Below are 23147 nucleotides of genomic sequence, written 5' to 3' on the forward strand. Positions count from 1 at the left end.
GAATTGCCTTTGTTAGAAGCGCTCCCGTTGGCGTAGATGCTGGATCGGAGGTCATATAGACCGTGGAACGTTACATGTTTGTTTATGCTGTTTTCAATGTGTCACATCATTGAAGGGGAAGGAAGCACACAGAGAAGTACAAGGGGGAGGATGAAAAGAAACCAAACCTGGAGAAACAAAACCTAAAAGGCCACACAAACTTGTAAAAATAACTTACCAACTATGGCTGTGTCTTGGCTCAGTGTGGGGGGGGCATTGGTTGGAGGATTCGTCGCTGCAGAATCGAGTGACTCATAATAAGGAAATAGGGTTGCAGGGGACGTTGGAAACAGAGAACAAGGTGACACAGTCCTCTCTTGTTTCTCAGGTAAATCAAGAGACATCTTGGAACCAGTACTGCTTGGAGACAATGAAGGGAAATAAGGGCCTTCTACTAAAGACAGGTGAGAACGCGCAGTGAAAGCACTTGGGTGGAGCTGCTTTGCGCTAGCGGCCTGCGGCACTTGGGGCCCCGAGTCACACAACAGTGTGTAATTCAGTTCTCCTGAAGAAACAGGCATCGCTTTGCAAGCTGCCTCAAGACAAGAGCTGTTCGGCTGAGGTTCCAAATGAGAAAAGTTTTCCTTGATGCCCAGTTCCTTGGCATCTCTCTGTTGTATCAGTTCGAAGGGAGTGGATTTGGTCCGCGTTATGCACCCCTTTGAATTGAAATATCTTTCTGCTGCATTTACAGGTTTAGAATTAGGACATGCTGCAAACGAAATGGAGCTCAAGTCCAAACTCTGGTGCTTCTGAAGAGGCTCCCCAGCCACGGCGAACGCCTTGGCCTCCCATTTCATGGCGCGGTCAGCATTTTTGTTACAACCACAGTTGAGCTCCAAAAACTCAAAAGTACTGTTCTGTGGAGCAGGGTGCAAAGCTAAGTCTTTCTTTTCTCTCATTTCAGAAGTCCTAAGGTGAAAGGAAGAAGCTTCTGCGTTTTCCCCCCTTAGCTGTTGGTTCGTCACTTCTGCTGCTAGTGTGCCACTGGAAGAAAAAGAAAGTAACAATGGTACCACACCCCCAGCGGGCCTCTTCCTCACTTTCCCCAGATTCACAATGAGTCGTGAGCAGGACGTGTGCCTCTGAGACACATTCAGACATGTAAAATTACACTCACCTTTTTGGTAAGTTAAGAGAATAAATATCTGCTTCTAGACTGGGATTTTGCTCAGGAACTGAATACTTTGCTTGAATCTTCAAGAGAAATAAGAGATTGTTTTTTAGTGAAGCGATGACAGTGACATAGTTTATATTCATAAGGCTGAGAAGTCATTTTCCAGAAGATATAAAGATTTAAAATAATTCATAAAAGAGATGAGTTTCCAAAATACTGAACCCAACAAGAGCATGTTCATATATGGAGACCCGAAGGGTCAGAATAAAGGGTCAATGGTGTTACAGAAATTAGAAAGGATTTACTTACAGCATCATCTTTTCAAACGTGGGAGTTTTACAATGTTCTTGGGGGTGGCTGTATTCTTAAGAACACTCTACCTCCGGAGATTTCATCATCGCAACCCTTCATGTTAGTGGGTGCTTATGAGGTCCCATACGTACCTCATCTTGTTCTACCTTGTTCTTCCTTACTATGCTCCAGCTACACTGGTTTGGGGCTTTTGTTGTTGTTGTTGTTATTTTTGTTTTTTGTTTGTTTTGCCATTCCTTAGGCACACCAAACTTCTTTCCAATGCAAAGCTTTTACCCTCTGGTTGAAATACTCTCGCTCCAGATTTTGCATGGCTGGCTCCTTCTACGGAACTATTCTTTACTTAAATGTCAGCTACATAAGGAAACCTTCCCTGACCCCTCAACCTAAAACCACACTCCAGCTCATTTGCCCAGCCACTCTCAGCCTGTATTTTCTTCATAGTAATGATTCCATTATGACATTTGTAACCGAGGCTCACGGAATCGAAGGTACCATTGACTGTAAAATGGATCTTGATTTCGGAGATGTTTAAATGTAAAAAAAAAAAAAAAGTCACCAGCAATTGTAAGATAACACCTGTTATGGGTTTAGTTGTGACTCTCACAAAGATATGTTAAACTCCAACCCCTTATATCTTTAACTGGCCTTATTTAAAAGGAGGGTCTTTGCAGATGTACTTAGTTAAGATGAGGCCATACCGGATTGGGTGGGTCCTAACATGGTGACATGTGTCCTTTCAAGTAGAGAAAATAGACACTCGGAGACACACAGGGGGAGTGTTGTGTAATGAACTTGTAATGACAGAGAAGGAAACTGGAGTAACGCATCTGCAAGTTAATGGACACCAAGGATTGCTGGCGGACTCCAGAAGCTAGGAGGAAGCAAGGAGGATCTTTTCCCCCAGAGCTTTGAGAGAGAGCGTGGTCCTGCTTACACCGTTATTTTGGACCTCCTGCCTCCAGAACTGAGGAAATAAATTTGTTGTGTGAGCCCTCCACGGTTTGTGGTACTTGTTACCGCAGGACTAAGCAACTGATTCAGAGACTTTACTACCCCACTGTCAATAATGGATAGAACATTGAGACAGACAGAAGATCAATAAGGAATCAATAAATATCAATAGAGGGCAGATATTAGCAACACCATAAACCAATTAATCCTAAAACACTCTACCCGACAACATATACCTTCTCCTCAAACGCATATGGAACATTCTCCAGGACAGACCACATGTCAAGCCACAGAACAAGTCTTAATAAATTTTAACAGACTGAAGTTATACAAAGTATCTCTTTAAATCATAATCAATGTTTAGAAACTAGAAATCAATAACAGAAAGAAAACATAAAAATTCACAAATATATGTAAAACAAACAGTCTTAAACAACTAAGGGGTCAAAGAAGAAATCACAATGAAAATTAGAAAATATTTAGAAATGAATGAAAACATAATATAGCAAAATAGATGGGATACAGTGAAAGAAGTGGCTCAGCAAGAAACTTGTATCTGGAAATGCCCACCTTAAAAAAGAAGAAAATTTCCAGATGAATAACTTACAAGTTAAGGAACTAGAAAAAAAGAAAACCAAACCCAAAGCTAGCAGAAAGGGGGAAATATTACAGATTAGAGCAGAGATAAATGAAATGGAGACTAAGAAAACAGTAGAGAAAATTAACAGAACCAACAGTGGATCTATTAAAAAGATCAATAAAATTGACAGAACTTTAGCTAGATTTACTAAGGAAAAAAGAAGACTCAAAGTTTTAAAATCTCAAGTTACAGGAAAGAAGTGGGACATTACTACCAATTTTACAGAAATAAAAAGTATAAGACAACGATATGAACAATTATATGCCAACAAATCATATAAGCTAGAGGAAATGGACAAATTCCTAGAAACATGTGATCAACCAAAACTGACTCAGAAAGAAACAGACAATCAGAACAGACCTACAATGTGAATAGACTGAATTAGTAATCAATGGCCCCCAACGAAGAAAAGCCCAGCACCAGATGGCTTCATTTGTGAGTTCTACCAATTATTTAAGGAAGAGTTAATACCCATGCTCCACAAACTCTTCCAAAAAATTGAAAGGGCAGAATCACTTCCTAAGTCCATCTATGAGGCCAGCATTACCCCGATACCAAAGCCAGACAAAGACACTACAGAAAAAAGAAAACTAGAGACTACTATCCTTTATGAATATTGATGCTAAAGTCCTTAACCAAACACTAGCAAACTGAACTCAGCAGCACATTAAGAGCATTATATACCATGACAAAGTGGGGTTTATTCCCAGAATGCAAGAATGGGTCAGCAAATAAAAATCATTGTAATACACCACCTTCATATAATGAAGGGGGAGGAAAACCTCATAATCATATTAATTGGTGCAGAAAAAAAGCACTTAACAAAATTCATAATAAAAACATTCAGTAAGTCCTGGCCATGCTGTACACCAAAAGGTTGCGAGTTCGATCCCTGGTCAGGGTGCAAGTACGGGAAGCAGCCAATCGATGTTTCTCTCTCACATAGATGTTTCTCTCTCTCTCTGTCTGTCTCTCTCCATCTCTCTCCCTCCTTGCCTCCCTTCCTCTCTCTCTAAGAATCAATAAACATATCCTTGAGTGAGAAGTAAAAAAAACCCAAAACACTCAGCAAACTAGGAACATAAGGGAACTTCCTCAATATGATAAAGGCCACACAGGAAAAACCCACAGCTAACATCATACGCAATGTTGAAAGACTGAAAGCTTTTCCCTAAGATCAAGAATAAGGCAAGGATGCTGACTTCCGCCACTTCTAATTAACATAGTACTAGAAGTTCTAGCCAGAGCAATTAGGCAGGAAAAAATAAAAAATAAAAAGCATCCAAATTGGAAAAGAGGAAGTAAAGTTGTTATCTGCAGATGGCATGATCTTATATGTCAAAAGATACCACATACAAAAAAAGCTAGAGCTTTTTTTTGTTAGTATGATAAACAAATGCAGCAAAGTCGACAAATACAAATCAACACACGAAAACCAGTTATATTTCTGTACATCAGCAAAAACAATCTGAAAGGAAAATTTAAAAATAACTATTGTATTTACATTAGCAACAAAAAAGTACTTAGGAATAAATTTAACCAAGAAAGACTTGTATGTTTAAAATGATAAAACACTGCCGACAGAGCCAGAACAATCTGGAAAAAGAAGCATAGAGTTGGAGGACTCACACGGCCTCATTTCACGGTGTACTACGAAGCTACAGTAATAAGACAATGTGGTACAGGCATAGGACCAATGGAATAAATAGCCTGGCAAGGAACTTCTATATGTGGGCATTTGATTTTTGATGAGGGTGCCAAGACCATTCAATGGAGAAAAGACAGTATTTTCAACAAGTGGTGCTGCAAGAGCTGGATATTCACATGCAAAAGAATGAAGTTGGACCCTTACTGCACACCATATACAAACATTAACTCAAAATGAATCAAATACCTAAACATAAGAGTTAAAACTATAAAACTCCTTTCTTAAGAGAAAGAAAACATAGAAAGCTTCATGACATTGGATTCAGAAACAATTCCTTGGATGTAACACCAAAGGCATTAGCAACAAAAGGAAAAATAAACAAATTGGATTTTATAAAAATTAAAAACTTCCATGAACCAAAGTACACAATCAACAGAATAAAAGGCCAGTCTACAGAATGGAAGACAATGTTTACAAATCACATATCTGATAAAGGATTAAAATTCAGAGTATAAAGAAAACTCTAAAAACTCCACAACAACAAGCAAACAAACAAAAGAAACAATTCAAAAACGGGCAAAGGAATCATGCTGCGTTAAATAAGCCAGATACAAAAGAATAAGCATATGATTCCCCTTATATAATGTACCTAAAATAGGCAAATGCATAAAGACAAAAAGAAGTTACTAGGGGTTGGGGTAGGGGGAATGGAGAGATTCTGTTTTAGATGCTGAAAATTTTCTAGAAATAAACAGTAATTGTCATACACATTGTAGAGGTGTTTAATGCCACTACACTGTACACTTAAAAATGGTTAAAATGGTAAGTATGAATGAGGAAGTGTCTCCTCCTGTTCTGTTTTCTGGTACAGCTTGTATAAAATTGCTGTTAATTTTTCATTAAACATTTGGTGGGATTCTCAAGGGAGACTATGTGGACCTGGAGATTTCTTCTGTGGGAGTTTTAAACTTACAAATCATTATGGGGCTATTCAAATCACCTATTTCATACTGAGTGAGTTGTGGTAGTTTGTGTTTCTGGAGGAAGGAACTCATTTTGTCTAAGTGGTAAAATTAAACGTGTTGAGCTGTTCATGTCATATTCCTTTATTACCCGTTTCTATCTGCAGAGACTGTAGAGATATCCCGTTTCATTCCTGATATTGGTCATTGTTACCTTTGCCCTTTTTTCTTGATTACTCTTCCTAGGAGTTTGTAAATTTTATTGCTCTTTTCAAAGAACCAGCTCTTTGGTTCACTGATTTTTCTCTATTGTTTTTCTGTTCACAATTTCATTGATTCCTGTTCTTTATTATTTGCTTCCATTTTCTCTGGCATTTTCTCCTCTCTTTTTTTTTTTTCTGTATTCTCAAAGTGGGAGTTTACATTATTGGTTTGAGACTTTCCTGTTTTCCGATGTATACACTTGGAGTGCTATAAACTTCCCCATCAGCACTGCTGTCGTTCTGCCCCACAAATGTGATGTATATTTTCATTTTTAGTCAGTTCAATGCATTTTTTAAAATTTCCCTTGATACTTCTCCTTTGACTCAATGGATTTAGAGGAGTGTGGTTAGTTTCCAAGTATTTGGATCTTTTCCTGTTATCTTTTTGTCATTGGCTTCTATTTTGTTTTCATTGTAATCAGGAAATACATTTCATATGATTTCAATTCTTATAAATGTTTCAGATTGTTTAATGGCCCATGATATGATTCATCCTGCTACACGTTCCATCAGCATTTGAAAAGTATGTGTATTCATGTGTTATTGGGTGGAGTGTTCTGTAAATATCAGTTTGATCCTGTCGGTTGATGGTCTTGTTCAGTGCCGTATTCTTGCAGATTTTCTGTCAAGTTCTTCTACCAACTGTTGAGAAAGGGACATTGAGGACTCCAGCTATAATCGTGGATTTGTCTATTCCTCCTTTCATTTCTATCAGTTTTTGCAGCTCTGTTGGTCCATACACACTTAGGATTGCTATGACTTACTGGTGAATTAACCCTTATATTATTATATAATGTCCCCCCCTGTCTGTGATCATTTTCTTTGCTCTACTTTATCTGATGTTAATACAGGGTGGGGAAAAAGTAGGTTTACAGTTGTTTGTATGGAAATTAATACAATAGTTAATAAAAATAATACAAGAATACACCATGTGTTTCACATACAACTATAAACCTTTGCCTCACCCTGTACAGCTATTTCTGCTTTCCTTTTATTCATGTTTACATGATATATCTTTTTTTCAACTAACCTATATATTTGAAGTATGTTTGTTACAGACAGTATATAGTTGGGTCATGTTTTCAATACACTTTGCCAACTTTCTGTCCATTGGTGTCTTTATACCATTTACATTTAGTGTAATCATTGATTTTAGGGCTTAAGTCTGCCATTTTATTTTTTGTTTTCCGTTTGTTCTCTCAATTTCACATTTCTCATTTCTTCTTCCTGTACTTTTTTAGAATTTCATTTTGATTTATGTATGGTTTTTTTCAAGTGTGTCTTTGTATAGCTTTTGTAGCTGTAGTTCTTGGTAATACATTATGATGGGGGACCCAAAAAACCCTGGAATTATTTTCTGGAGGGCAGACCTCTTGTAGTTCAGGCTTCCCCAGGGAGATGAGTGTTCTAGGAACCCATCTGTATCAGTATACCAGCTGGCGTTGTTGTGAGAGGCTGTGTTCAGCTTCAGTGAATTTTTTTTGACGACTCAATGCATTTGCTCATTTCATCATGGGTGATTTAGGAGCACACCTGCCCATACTGTGCTGAGTTTTCAGCAGTTTTTGATCAAAAAAATCTCATGACCCTCGTGCTCCACCCTCCCCATTTACCCAACCTCACCCTGAGCAAGTTTTTTTTGTTTCCCTTGACGAAAAAAGTCCTCAAAGGGAAATGTTTTGTGGATGTAGAAGTGAAACAAAAAAATGGCAGAAGCACTAAAAAGCATCAAAATCGACAAGTTCAAAAACTGCTTTGAGCAGTGGAAAAAATGTCTCGATAGGTGTGTTGCATCAAATGGATAATACTTTGAAGGTGCCTGAAATTTAAACATGTAAGAATAAATACACAATTTTTTTATGAATAAATTCCAGATTTTTCAGGTCCCCCTCATACATACGCACAACTTATCAGTCTCCAGGTGTTATCATTTTGCCAGTTCAGGTACAGAACCCTTACCTCCCTGGACATTCCTAACTCTTCCCTGCTTGTGTAATTATCTTAAATATTTCCTCTAATACATTTAAAACCACATTAGACAATGTTATAATTTTTGCTTCCATCATCAAACAATTTAGAAAACTTAAGAGAAGGAAAACCCATTGTGTTTATCCATGTTTTTCCTTCTTTCATAATTTCCTTTCTGTTTAGGAAACTTCCTTTGCTATTTTTTTAGGGTAAGTCTGCTGGTGACAAATTCTCTTAGTTTTTCTTCATCTGAGAATGTCTTGATTCCCCCTTCATTCCTGAAGGATATTTTCACTGGGTGTGGAATTCCCAGTTGACAGTTCTTTTCTTTCACTATTTGAAAAATATTGTGCCATTCTTTCTGGCCTCCCTGGTTTCTGATGACAAATCCATTGTCATTCTGTTTTCCTCCTACAGTTTAGGTCATTTTTCTCCAGCTGCTTCCCAGAATCTTTGTCTTTAGGTTCAGAGGTTTAATTATGATGAGTCTTTCGATACTTTTTTAGCCTTTAGTCTTTTTTCTCCTCTGCTCCTTGGACTTCAATGACACAAATGCTACTTTTTTTTTTTTTTTTTTTTTTTTTTTTTTTTTTTTTTGCTGCAGTCCCTTAGTTCTCTAAGGTTCTGTTTATTTTTCAGTTTATTTTATTTCTGTTGTTCAGATTGGGCAATTTCTATTTTTCTATCTTTTACTTCATTAATTCTTTCTTCTGTACCCAGTATTCTGCTGTTGAGCCTATTTACTAAGCTATTTTGTTTCAATTGCTGTATTTTTCAGTTCTTTTTTATATCTTGTTTCTTTGTTGAGTCTTTATATTTCTTTGCTGGGCCTTTCTGGGTTTTTTTTAATTCGTTTTAAGCATGTTTGTAAGTGCTTTTATTGAAGTATTTTTATCATAGCTGCCTTCATAAGTTTGGCAGATAATCTAACATCTCTGTCATCTCAGTCTTGTCTTTCATTCATTTGGTTTGAGATACGATGCTCTGGATCTTAGTTTAACCTTCTCTCTTAGCTGTTTGTTTGTTTTTGACTCCGTTCTGACAGGAGAAGGGGGTGCTGCTGCCTTGTCACTACCAGGTGGATTCTATGTCCTCCACCTGTCTCCTCACTTGACCTCTGTTGATACTCAAGGGGCACACCATGGGAGAGGCTCCCGTGTCGCCCCTGACACTGTGGTGCGGGGGCCTTCTTCCTGTCGGATGATGGTGGAAGTCCCGACTATCCGTCAGGCCTCTTCTGACCCTAACTTCAGTGGGGAGGCATTGGGGCGCCATGTTACTGCCAAGGAGAAGTTCAGACTCTCCATGTGGTCTTCATTGGCATTGCAGGGAAACCACCTTGCAGATGGGTGGGGATGGAAGTCCTAGCTCTCTGCTTGACCTTTAGGACACCACCCCTGCACTTTATCATGGTCCCGTGCCACTGGGAATCTAGGCTCCCCACTCAGCCTTTGCTAGCATGGGGTTGAGGGCTATTTTTTTTATTCGGTGTTGACTGAAGCAGAGTGATTATTATCTAAAGGTTTTATGTCTTGCTGGGCCTCCCCTTTCCTGGTCCTTAGGCTAGAGAGAGCAGGCTCTTGTTAGCTCTTCTTTTGTCTGCACTGTTGAGCCTGGAATATATGAGGCAAAGGAAAACCTAAAGGACTCACCATTATGTCTTTTCTTGGGTCCAAGTCCCTAGCTGGTCTGTCTTCTTAAATTTGTTTTATATGTAATGTCCAGGGGGTTTTGGTTGCCCTCAGTGGGAGGAATAGGAAAGAGTATGCCTACTCAATATTCCCAGAAACAGAAGTTCTCTTTTCTATCTTTAACCAGTTTCCTCAGTGGGAGCATGAGCAATATTCCCGTGTTCCCGTCTACTGACCGAGGACCTGACCCAAAGGACCCAACTGGCTAGAGTCGCAGCACTGCTACCGGGCTCAGTTCTACCGCCAGCTCCCGAAACCCAAATAAAATACTAGCTGCACTACTCTAGCAACACATTAAAAGGATGTTTTTTGTTCAAGAAGGGTTTTTTCTAAGAGTATGAATATCGTTTGACACTAACAGAGCCAATGATGTGACCGTATTAGCAGGTGAAAGGAGAAAAATCCCTGTGGCCATCCCACAAATGCAAAAAATATGCAATTGACGGAATTTAACATTCTTCCTGAAAAAATTCTTAATAAAGTAGAAATCAACAAATACTTTCTTTAAACAATTAAAATACAAATAGCTCTAATCAAGTCAGCATCACACTTAGTAGTGAAACATGAGAATCTTTCCCACTAAAATTAGGTCAGCCCTATCGCCTCTATTATTTAACCTTGTTCAGGGAGTACTAGTCACAAATAGGATGTAAGTAACATTTTCTGGCAGTTATGCTTGTATTTCCACCATCTTCCACCGTGTCGTTTCTCCTTGGAGTTGACAGTAACTATAGGATTGCTTAGGTCATTCCCTCGCCTCAACAGTTTCTCTGGCTATCTTTCCCTTGCCATGCTTCATCATCAACTGATAGAATTATGATCAGGGTCATCTCTTATATACTCTGTATTCTTAATTTCTTAATTTTTATTTATTGATTTTTAGAGAGAGAGAGGAAGAGAGAGAGGGAAAGAGAGAGGAACATTGATGTATTATTCCACTTATTCATGCATTCATTGGTGGCTTCTTGTCTGTGCCCTGACCAGGGATCGAACCCACAGCCTTGGTGTATCGGGATGATGATCTAACCAAATGAGCTACCTAGCCAGGGCTACATTTTGTCCTCTTAATGCTGTGAAAACAGTAGGTCTTCAGTGAATATTTTCAGATTATCTATCCAAAATGTGATGTTAAAAATTAAATTAATATGTATATGTTATATACACCTAGGAAGGTACCAGTAAGTCAGTAATTTTGTGATTACACAGTATTTGATTTACCAATTTTTGTAATAAGATCAAAATAGCATACCCTAGAATACTCAGTATTTTTACATTGGAATTTGGTGAAATCATAATTTCTTTCATACCTAAGGCTTTCAGCTAAACATCCTTTGGATATCGTAAAATATTCTCAAAATTTGATGAGACACACACAAACAAAGTGAGGCCGGAGTAACTGAAAAACTACATCGGTACCCAACTACAGTTTCACTCTGGCACCGGCACTCTCATTTCCACGTTACCGCACAGCTGTCTAACACATGGGAACAGAGTGTGTGCTCGCTCTTTCTCACCTCGCTTCGAAATTTAGCTCAACGTCGTGCGCAAGAGGTTTACCCAACGATGCATTTTCTAAGTACCTCAATTATTTGCCCTTCTCCACAGGAGATCTGCAATGCAGCCCATGCCTACGGGACGCTCCAAGTTAGTTATGACGATAAATAACAAGCTAAGTCCTTCAATTAATCTAAGATCCCCTCACCAAATCAAACATTTCTTTAAAAATTAACAAAACATCAAGTTCAAAGTTTACCTCTGTTCCAGAGTGTCTATCTCTGATGACATCCATCTGTCTCTTAAACAGTTCTAATACAGCTTTGTAGACCAGCTCATACTGTTCCTGGAGAGCATCACCAACCAGAACAAGGAAAATAAACACATGCCTTGGTGAACAACTGAACCAGGTTGCAGAAATAGGGATACCAATCAACCAATCAAATCCCAGGATAACAAACCCGAAAAAGCCATTAACATTAGTTTAATGACAGTGCCTGATATTAGCATAGCCCACTTCAGATTTCAAAGCACTTTTAGGTGGCTAGAAACAACTAACTATTTGTTCTACTTCTAACTAATATACAAGGAAGGGACTTGCAGCATGTTTTTTATGTTCTAACCCCACTTTCTCACCGATCTGTCCTTCCATCACCATCCCTTTAATTCCGCTTTCCTTGCTCATATGTTACAAATTTGATTTCATATTGGATGCATTGTTTTTTGGTGAGCTACCTCTACCTTTTCTGGAAAAAGGTGGATACATTGTGGCTGATGGGTAGATAGACGGCTTGAATACGTAATATTTAACTTGACCCTTATAACGGACCTATAAACAAGCTAGGCTGTTATTCCTGTTTGTAGACTATTTGTCCAAGGTCACTCGGAAGTACTTCCAGGACTTGGGTTAGAACCTGAATCTTCTGACCCTCAGTATAGTGCACTTAGACCAGACTGCTGGAGTTCTGTCCCAGTGAAGACGTCAAATAAGACATCATTGAGTAGAGTTTGGAAATGTACGGTTATAAAGTGGTTTCACTGTAGAGAAATGAGTCTTCTATACTCACAATGTTCATAGGTTTTTACTGCTCTGCTCTTTCCTCTCTACCAGCTCAAGCACTTGATTTTGTATCTACTTTTTTCTCTCTATATATATTTTTCATTTTTATTGTATTTTTTCCATTACCATGTGTCCCCCTTATGCTCCCTCCCCCCAGCAATTGCCACACTGTTGTCCATGCCCATGAGCCCTTTTTCCTTTTTGCTCAATCCCTCCACCCCTTAAACCCCCGCCCTTAGCTGTCGGCCTGCTCTCTATCTGTGAGTCTGTCTCTATTTTGCTTGTTAGTTCAGTTTGTTCATTAGATTCCACAAATGAGTGAATCATATGGTACATAAGCCACTCAGAGAAAGACAAACACCGTATGTATCTACTTTCCATCTGAAAGGGCCTGTTCAGGGTTTTCCGTGACCCTTTACACAATCTTATACAAGTAAAGCCCAACTTTTTCCAAATATAACTTTAGCAGGAGAACAATGCAGAGTCTGCGTCAACCAGCACGGCCATTGGTACACTTTTTAAACTTCTTAAGAACAGAGAAAAATCGTACAGGAAGCACTCATCTGGTTCCTGTGCTATTTCCTGGTTACAGTAGTGTCAGAAAAAGCAGCTCCAACCGGTAAGAAGTTTGCTCAGCTGGTCGTTGATAATGCCAGAATGTGAAAGCTAACTTAAAATTGTGTTAGCCACCTCCCAACTCTTAAAAATAGGCCTGAAATGGACTTTTTTTCTGTCACGGGAATGGTTCTATTAATTGAGTCAATATTACAACTCAATATTCTACAACTTAGTTGCATACGTGGACGTGGTCAGCCGTCTTTTAAGTCTGACAGTCTCAAACCAGCCAAGGCTTTCATTTCACATAAACTTTCCTCCTCCCAGGTCGAATATAGAAAACACCTACAGTCGACACATGAAAAAAAATTATTTTTCCACTAGCTATTAGTGGAAAACTTGTGTGGGCCAAACAGAAGGTTTATTTTATAATAGCTCTTCACTTTTTCCCTTTGGTTCACAGCTTCTAGATGAAAATATCCAAACTGCCGCTGTCGATGGTTCTGCCTCCAAACCTGTGTCAGTTTGTTTGCCTTAAACATGGGACGGCCTTGCTATTTAAGCAGGAAAAAGTAGCTCTAACTTTATTATGCCAAAGTGTCTGACACCTAATATCAATGAATGTTTGATGGATGAATGAGAAACTGTAGCCTAAAGATGGAGACCATTTAGATATGTGGGTAAAATAACTGCTGAGGAAATTTGGGTGAAATTAACATTGTAAAAGCGATGGATTTGGGCTGGGACTGTTTCACCTAGGAGGGAGAACTTGAACTTGGACAGGAGAGGAGAACACCGGGGAAGAGCATTACTAATGGAGTGAAGGAGTGTGAGCAATCTGGGATGGGTTAGGATATTGTGATACGTATATCATCATATATATAGTGTGATTGTAATTCTATTTTTTTAACTGTGCATAGATTAAGGAGCAGGAGAGACTACAGAAAAATAGTAGCAGCGGTTACCTAAGGGATAGGATCATGGTTGATTTTACTTTCATTTTTCATTCTTTCCTAAAATGAGCATAGACTGCATGCTCCGGATTCTGTTACCACGTCCTGAAGTAGCAAATATCTTTGATTTTCTACAGTTTCAGAAATTAATTAGTATTACAGAGTTTCAAGTTAACCTGACCCAACTATTTCTTTCTAGGAAGTCAAACAACTTGTTGAACTTTTTCAGCATCCTTTGGAAGAAATATTATATTGGTTTCTTGATATTTTCTGGACAGTAAAATACAAGGGATGAAAGGAATTTGACCCAGGGCGAGGAATACTGGGGAAAATGTTGGGATATTCAGAGTTGGAGGAAATGGGAATGGACTAAGGCACTTAACAGGAAACTGCTGTTACAGCTAAGCAGTCGGCTGGTTTGGGGGGCCCTGCTGTTGAACGGAGAGGTGGGGCAAGACTCCGACACATATTAGGATCCATTCACCACAGTCTGTACCTGAGTTTGAACAAACGAAGGCCTCTGTGTTCGCATTTCCTGGATCAAATTAAAAATACTGAAGTTCTCAGGAATTATCTATCAAATAAAAGGAAAAATATCTTACTCCCTTGTTTCTGTATTTGTTAATAAATCATTGCCATTTTCTCATAGTCTTGTGGCTTCCATATCTGCTCTCCTAACATGGGATAATATCAGAAAATAGATATAGTTTTTAAATTAATGAAGATTCTCGTCACTTGCATCATGATTTACAGCCCGGTGTTTTCCCTAGAAAAGGCTGAAGCAGCTGTTCAGCCTGATTTCACATGGGTGATCAAGTGTCTGAAGGTAAAGTGAAGTTAAAATGAAGAAGACTCAGTAGATGAGCCAGTATGAGTTTCATGAAATAAAAGGGCTTGGCAGGCAGTTCTCAAGCCCTTATCTTAAACGTCCCTCCTCTTATTAGACTTCTAGAAAACCAAGTATAGATTGGAACACAAAGCTTGATGGTGGTAAATTGAGTGCATCTATTAAAGCAGTTTGGATAAAGGAAGGGTGACCACATCACTTAGGGCAGTGGGCCCCTCCATCTATACCATGTGTCAGAGCAGCTGGAGAGCTGGCTGGGCCCCCAGCTCCAGAGTCTCTGCTTCAGTCCATCCCAGGCTGGGCCTAACATTTTGCATTTCTAACAAGTTCTCGGGTGCTGATGCTAATGCTGCTTAACTGGGGACCTCACGTTGAGAACCACCAACTGAGCCACTCAACTCACTGAATCATCTGACAAAGCAGGTCTACGAGTCAACCTTCTCGAAAAGACAGATGAATTGCGGAGGTGGGTGTTTTGAAGACCCAAACACTTCCTAAGCCTGAAAGGAGCAGGGTGAACAAATGGGAAGTGCCTGCCGAGAGAAACTCACCCCGTCTTTTAGCAACATCCATGTATAATCGATAGCACAGATGACACCGGTCCTTCCACAGCCGGCACTGAAATAAAACATCACAACAAGAGCATTTGTAACTGCAGACAGTGGGTCATTTAACAGTCGCTGGAAAATTTCACCAGCAGATCTGAGGAAGAAGAAACCTAAGACAATGAAACTCTCTAAACACTACCATCTCCCAAACGTGATTGCAGATTGCCACTTGTCACTCTGAATTTCAGGACAGATCCTGGGCAACGGCTCCCAGCAAGAGTCTCTAGAGCTGTCCTGGTCACAGGCAACTTATCAGAAAAAATATTAATGTAATGCTTGGCTTGAATTTATTATAGTTTGCTTCTACCATGAGCTTTCTCTCTCTATCACATTTCTAAGCTTCTTTCCTTTCTGATCAACTGGAAAAAATGAGGCGAGGATTAAGAGCCCATACCCTATATGTTCACACCACCTTAACCTCCATCTAAGTCAGTCCTCCTTCCGTAGAAGCAAGAGTCCCGGCCAGACTGCGACAAGGGGGCCGTTCTGGGTAGCAGGCTCACGCAAGAACATCATACCTGCAGTGAACGCAGATGGGCAGGCTGTCATCCTCTTGGTAGCAACGCACGTCCCAGATGAGCTCAAGAATGGGGTCTATAGATGAAGGCACGTCGTGATCCGGCCAGTTCCTGTAGTGAAGCTGGTAGATAGTCCGAGTTTCCTATACAAAAAGTAGCCGGCATAAAAGGAGAGTTCAAGGTTAGGGCTCCACCTCATTCTACCACAAGACTCCTCTGACTTGCTAAGTATCAACTTTTTCCTCTTTGCAATTTATGCTGCTTTCTTCCCTATAGACCTCTGGTGACCGTATGTCTACAAAGAACAACTAGGTGATTTCAGGTCACTTATTATTGGCCTGTCCCTATCTGCCCCACTCAGCAGAGGAGGTAGATACGAAGATAGTCCAACCTGGAGCTTCCCAACTGAGAAACTTCACACGGGGCATAGATATGCTGATATATTAAATCCCTTCGTCTCAGAGAGACTGGGCAGCCTGAGCTCTCCAGTTGGCTTGCAGCCTCTCTTCACCCTACAAAAACTGTTTTATACGTGGTCATGGTGTGAAATAGATTGGGGAGCCCAGATGCCACCAAAGATCTCTTCTGAATATGAAGATGATTCAAGAACAACACAGGCCCCCCCATCACTCCCCGTTGTCTTAGGCCCAGCCCAAGTCATATACATATATGTCGACCTGCCTGATCTCTGCAGGCTTTTGAATTTGCCGCCCCATTCTATACTTACGCTGTTGAACTTGACTTTTAGAGTCCTGATTATATAATGAGATTTTCTATTTTCAGCTTCCTAGGAAGTAAATTAAAATATTAGTTATTTCAAGGACTAAGATTCAAAAACAACTCTCTGTAAAGTAGATCCCAAGCGTTGGCTCAGCCGTGTGGAAACGGGCATCACACTTACACAGGAGACGGAGAACGGGCCAAGCTGCAGCTGCGACTCTCCCGGCTCAGCCCAGTAGCGCTCACACTTTTTCTGTTGCACAAAGCAGAAGACAGTGATTTCCCTCCATATATTCTAGTCTCTTCCAAGTAACAAAACCCACTCCCTCATTCAGAAGCCAATTCAGCTCTGCGTCCTTCACCTTAGGTGAGGAACTTCTAACTCCCTTGGCCTTCAACCCCAACTTCATGGTCTGGAATCTCCAAGGATGGGAAAACAAACATGAAAGACTATATAGATGACAGACTTCCTAGAAGTCTGAAAAAGTGGAAACAGGAAATACGAGAAATACAAATTTCTTGTATTTCAAAAAGATCAACACAAGTCACGTCTACGAAAAGTTGCACAAGCTAAGTTCCCTTGGTTTTAACTGGAATTGTACCAATTCAGAATGGCAACGATAGCTTAGAAGAATGCTGTTCAATAGAAATATAATGTGAGCTATATATGTAATTTTAAATTTTCTAATAGCCACATTCAAAAAAACAACAACCCTGACCACATAGCTCAGTTGGTTAGAGCATCGTTCCAACACATGAGGTTTGTGGATTCCATCCCCTAGTTGGGGCACATGCAGGAATCAACCAATGGGTGCATGAATGGGTGGGGCAACAAATGGATGTTGTCCCCTCCTCTCTCTCTAAAAATCAATAAATTAAAAAAAATTTTAAATCAAGGGGGAGGGTAGAGGTGGAGGAAGGAGGTGGGACTGGCTGGGGTGGGGTGGAGGGATGGGGAGAAAATGCAGACAATTGTAACTGAATAAAAATAAATAAGTAAATTTAAAAAAATAAAAAAACATTTTAAACAGAAATGAAAAAAGGGAAATTAATTTTAATAATATAACTTACATGGCCAATACATCAAAAACATTTTCAACATGTAATCAATATAAAACAGCCATTAGATATTTGACACTTTAAGCTGTCTTCAAAATACAGTATGTGTTTAATTTCATAGTATATCTACATTAATATGCTAAATTTTCATTGGCAATACTTTATTTCCATTTAGAGTCCATAAAATGTATAGTTGAAAAAGATTCAGATACCTGAGTTGTTCCAAACATACTTAAAGTTTTCCAATAACTGAATTCCATATCAGTTTTTAAAATTAAATTTCTTAAAATAAAATAATTGAGTTCTTCAGTCACACCAGCCATATTCCAAGAGCTCAGTAGCAACATGTGGCTAGTGGATGCCACGTTGGATAGCACAGGGTTAGGAGCTCTTCCTGGCACTTAAAGGTGTCTGATTAATATAACGGAAAGATAAATGGTTACTTTAAAAAGCATACCTTATTTTTCTCTGAAAACACAGGAGTGTACTGGGAAAATGGACAAAAGGGGTTCGTAGGAGTAAAAAACAAACAAACAAAAGAAGTCTTGAGAGTCATTTGGCATTCCCAAATTGAAAACTGGCAAGATGAGCACAAATTTTACCTGGTGGCACATAAGAAAAGTTCTGCTACCAATTTTGCCCCTTGTTTTCCTTCTTTCCCTTACCTTTAGGTAGGCTAGAGTGCACTCACCTTCCCCATTTCGAACTCCATGCATGCCATAACAATGATCTGGGGGACGAAAGGGACAGAAACTTAACCACTGCTCCAGTTAGAAAGAGCAGATAATACTGTCCAAGGGTCCCAGGGTCAGAAAGTGTTAATTATTCTTTTCTGGGGGTTTTTTAACCAAAAAAGAAATCTTGATAAATTACAAACTGTTGCTCCTACTCTTCCTTCTTTCTCTCCCCACTTCTCTTTTTCTCTATTCAAATCAGTAAATTCTTATTAACAAATGAGCCTGTCAAGATGAGAACTTTCATTTCCTTGAAGAGTGACATCATGATTTTGACTAAGACATAGCAGAACACCGAAATTCTGGTGACTAACCAAAAGAAGCACTAATTTAACACATGGGAAACCTCAGTCGCATATCCCGGTGCCCTTAGCCCCTCTATCCCTAAAAATGAGAGAACAGTAACGAAAGTAATGCTGCTCTTACCAGGACACTGTATTCCCAAATCATCCTCCAGAAGTCCAGGACAGTTGTAGACAAAGGCCCCTGGGTGGCAATGTAAGCCTGGGGTCCATAAACTCCCTAACAGGGAACAGAAATTATTACATAGGGTGACTACAAACAACACCCCTTTGTTCTTGTCCAGTATTTCCTTCCCTTTTTTTTAGGTAGCTAGAGAAACATAGTCCACTATCCTCCCCCATTTCTTAGGTTCCCAGGGAATATGGAATGTGGACTGTACCTTAATGAAATTGGCATTGATGTAACTGGAATCCTCATCAGAGGTTAGTAAGGACAGCTCTACTCGGCTATGATCATCTAGGATACAAAAGAAAAACATAGGATAATTACGGGGGCTTAGTCCGAGGGTTTCCTGTAAGTCAGGGACTAGCACTGTGAACAGCGGTTTGAAGAGTGAGTGGATGAATGAATCAGTGAATGAATGAATGAATGAACGTTCTTTTGTAGTCGTAACTAGTACAAACTAACTTGTCAAAGCCGTGTTCCTGGACTAAGAACAGCAAGCGATGGGTGAGAAGAGATAGGAATAACTGAACTTGGGAGGAGGTACGAGTTTATAGGGAGAAATGAAACTCACAGGGCAAGATATCCTTGTATCTGTTTTTCTTGATGTTCTTGGGCCTCTCCGCCACAGTCGTGGGGTAGGTTCTGTCTGTCTTGTATTTGGTGGAGAGTCTTTTCAGCTTCTGTAATAAAATTCCAATAATTAAATCTTCCTAGAGAAAAGAGGCAAAAAGCTATCTCTAGAGAGCTTTTGAAGGGACCAAAGTTTCGCCACCCTGAAGCTGCCTTTTGGCGGTATTAATTAAGGAAACAGGACTCAGAAAGAAACTTTGATCCTCCCCCTTCGCTGACTAAGAGATTCAGACGGAGAAACCTGCTTCGTGAAGGAGACCTCAGGAGGCTCCCCTTAGGCTAATTTGAATCGAGTATGGTAAATAAGAGGGCCTCAGGCCCCCCTGTATCCCACTGCTTCTGAATCACCTAGCAAGGACTTCCTGTGTGTGTGCGTGTGCGCGTGTGTTCCGCTCTTCCTCAAATACCTGTTCATTGCCCATTCTCACTTCTGAAACCCAATACCCCGTTCCCCTACTTTCTCCTTTGTCCAAAAATGTCATCTACCCAATGCTGCCTCCCTGTTTTTGAAATTTTCATGGAATTATCATGCCTATGTGAATTCCTCATGCACATGTATTAAACTTTGATTTTCTCCCATTAATCTGTCTCTGTTAATTGGGTATTAGCCTAGCCTAGAAGAACTTAGAAGGTGGGAGGAAAAGTATTAATGTTTTTTACTCTTACCCCACTCTTTCCTTCTTCACTACCCCAACACTCTATTTCAGCCCCTTTAGCATCTTCTAAGGCTGAGTCCATTTGTGACAGAGCCCCAGAGAATAAGGATAGAGAGTTCAGTGACATTTGGAAGAGTGAAATGATCACACTTACTGCCACTGAGCCACAAATAGCTAAAACGTAGAGCTGAAACTGGTGAATATTTAAGAAATCGGCCTCTTCTGAAAACAAACTATAGGTGTTGTCCAATGGGTCAAATAATAAAAGTTTAATTTACTTTCTTTACAGCTACGATAGGCTATCTTAAGTAGACATGGAGCTTACGCTGAATTAAATCTCTCTAGATCTAACAAAATTTCAAAGATTCAGTCCCCAAAGCAGTCACTATTTTATGACCGAAACTTCAAGCCCACCCCTCAACCAGCGATCTTTAAATAGTATCATTCTGTGTTGGTAGAATACCACCTGGACCAGTCAGGGGTTAGCATAATACGGTTGAACAAGATTCCTTAAGATTGTGAAGTAACTCCTTAAATTTATTCCCATTTGCCAACATTATACTTCAGACCAAATTTCAGGTCAGAAGAAATGATGGTTCTTCTTTAGCTCCTTCTTATAAATCAATCTTGTACCAAATTTTGTTTAACGCCCTTATCATTCCAAGAAACAGGCAGGATAGGAAGAAGTTAGGGAAAGCTCCCCACAAGGGGAATGAGGAATTCCTCTGCGAGCCCCCCCCACCTCCATGCGTGATCAAAGGAAAACAGTTTATGGCAGGAAACTCCTATGGTGGTCACAGAAGTCTCAACAACAAGGACCGGCTAAAACCAGGTCAAGCCAAGGTGGAAGAAAAACTGACCAGAGAACAACCCCAAAGCTCGTTATACCATCATTATAATGAAAACTGACACCACGAGTAGAAGTGGGGCCAAGGGGAACCAGCGCCATGACACTTCCGGAACAGACCATATTAGAAAGAAAACCACAACCAAAAGGTAGAGCCAGAATCTGGCACCACAGAGTTCAAAACAACCCACCCTTGGAAACACACAAAATCCCAAGAACTGAATGACCGGCGCGAAACTGAGTCTCAAGTGCACCTGCGTCCGCTCAGAAGTGTAGTTTCTTCCTTCACAGCAGGGCCCTGTGAGACTCGCAACTGGGGAGGGGGGCAGTGGACGGCTCAACCCCTGATCGTGTCTCCAGGAACCCGTGTCCTACCCTCTTTTTCTTTACTTGAATAAACCTTGTTTTTGCTTTCATGGGGACTCGTTCTTGAATTCTTTCCCATGCAAGTCAAGAGCCTGGAAGTCCTGGACCATGCTGGGGTGTAGGGGAGGAAGGTGGAGGAGGGGAGGGGAGGGCAGGGCCAGCACCAGGCACATTTAATAAATCTGACCTTTGGGAACCCTTATTCGACTTGAGAAAGATAAGGGTAAGACATCTGTGATAGCAAATACATATTTGTCAAATTTAACTACAGAAAATAATGGGTATTATTTACCCACTATTTAGTAGGGAATTGGTCCAATGAAGATCATAAACCACTTCCTATGGGTCAGACCCCTCAGCGTTTATTCAGTTTTCATTCTCTTAACTTCCTTCTTGAAATTTCCTCCTCTAGCGGCCCTTATTAGTCTACTCTATCTTGCTTCTCCTCTTTCTTCCCTGACTTCCCTTTCCCATTTCTCAGTCTCACTGGCTCTCTGTCCATTTCCATCTTCTAATTGTGAATTATCCGAAGTTCCCAAGTAAGGTCCTCAACTCTCCGCTCTTCTCTCACTGTATACGTTTGCACAGGAATATCATACACTCTTACAGAAGGCATAGCAATGGTTTTAAATTTTTTACTTAACTGATCAAAATTGACTTACGCCTCCAACCCCTACTGGATGTCTCAAATTTCTATATGGAGATTAGATCACTAAGTTTCAATCCTGAATTCCCACTTGTGTCCTAGACATTCCCGCTTGGGTATCTTATCATAGTTGTTCCCTTTGCTAGTGCCAATGGCACTGTCTTTATCCCAGGTAGCCACACTCCAGAAACTGGGAGTCACTTCTGGTTCCCCTCTTCCCACAATTCCTACGTCTGATTCAGTCAGCAAGTTCAACTGATTCTTTCCACGCAGTATCTTGCATCCGCCTTCCTCCCTATGCTCACTGCACACACCATAATTCAGGCCCTTTCCCCTCACGGTGGCCCGTTAACAGTTGTTTCTTAACTCTTCCTCCCACTTTTCTGTCTTTCCCCACTGAAATCTGTTAGGCATGGTTGTACCAAGATAAACTTACTAAAATATTGCCTTTTTATCTTGCTCATGCTCCAAACAATTCAGTGAATCCCCCTTGCTACCAGGGAAAAGTCTACACTCCTTAGCCAGGTGCTTAAGATTCTCCCCACATGGACCAAAGTTTCACCACCCTGAAGCTGCCTTTTTGGGATATTAATTTTAAGTTGTTTCTTAAGAAACAAGACTCAGAAAGAATCTTTGATCTTCTCTCCTCTCCTGCCCAAGAGATTCAGACAGAGAAACCTGCTTCAGAAAGGAGAACTTAATGTGTTCCGCTTAGCCTAATTTGAATTAAGTATGGAAAATAGAGGGCTTCAGACTGTTAGCTAGGTACCGCGTGCCCCATCGTCTCTGAGTCACCTAGAACACAGATAAAGGTTGTGTGCGTACATGTGAGTGTGTGTGTGTGGGGGGGGGGCTGTGCTTGTTTACCTGCCTTGACCGCCACCTTCAACAATGGGACAGGGTGGCTTTTTCTTCCCTACTGCATTCATCTTCCTGGAGCCATCCGGCTGGATGACAAAGGGGACACTCACAGAAAACAGCACGTAGGAAATTCCGACAGAATTGTTAACTTGGAAAGTGGGAAAGATTCTTTCCACCCTCTACCCCCCATAGCTTACTTTGAGGTCAGACCACTGTGAAATCCTCCTTTTTTGTTGTTCCCCTTTTCTCCCCGTCGACCCCCCAGGCCCCAGCACCCCAATCGAGAACAAAACAGAGCAGAATTAGAACAGAAGTGATAAACCATACCAAGAAAGGAGAAACTCTGAGGGTAGGAAGCAAAAGGGCATAAAAGAGAAAGCAGGGCCGCGGAGGTGTGTTGGGGCTGCAGAAGAAAAGATAGGCCAAGGTGGGGAAGGTATTTCTCTGCAAATCTCAGAGTAGGAGATGCGAGTTCCCTGCCAGCGGCACCAGCGAGAGACCTCAGGGGAAGAGCTGCTGAGACAGTAAAGA

General features: G+C 40.4%; 1 protein-coding gene across 1 annotated transcript in view; it reads right to left on the bottom strand.

The window, feature by feature from the left end:
- PTPN22 (protein tyrosine phosphatase non-receptor type 22) overlaps positions 1–23147 on the bottom strand; it is a 47772-nt gene that overhangs the window by 18484 nt on the left and 6141 nt on the right. The window contains exons 2-13 of the mRNA XM_045203477.3: positions 19182–19290; positions 18825–18901; positions 18569–18664; positions 18100–18138; positions 16531–16602; positions 16357–16416; positions 15630–15772; positions 15055–15121; positions 14153–14230; positions 11348–11434; positions 1160–1236; positions 218–1026 (exon numbers count right to left, since the gene is read on the bottom strand). Of these exons, the coding sequence (XP_045059412.2) occupies positions 218–1026; positions 1160–1236; positions 11348–11434; positions 14153–14230; positions 15055–15121; positions 15630–15772; positions 16357–16416; positions 16531–16602; positions 18100–18138; positions 18569–18664; positions 18825–18901; positions 19182–19290 (1714 nt within the window). The remainder of the gene's footprint in view (positions 1–217; positions 1027–1159; positions 1237–11347; positions 11435–14152; positions 14231–15054; positions 15122–15629; positions 15773–16356; positions 16417–16530; positions 16603–18099; positions 18139–18568; positions 18665–18824; positions 18902–19181; positions 19291–23147) is intronic.

Source organism: Desmodus rotundus, chromosome 12, assembly GCF_022682495.2.
Source record: "Desmodus rotundus isolate HL8 chromosome 12, HLdesRot8A.1, whole genome shotgun sequence".
Taxonomy (NCBI): Eukaryota; Metazoa; Chordata; class Mammalia; order Chiroptera; family Phyllostomidae; genus Desmodus; species Desmodus rotundus.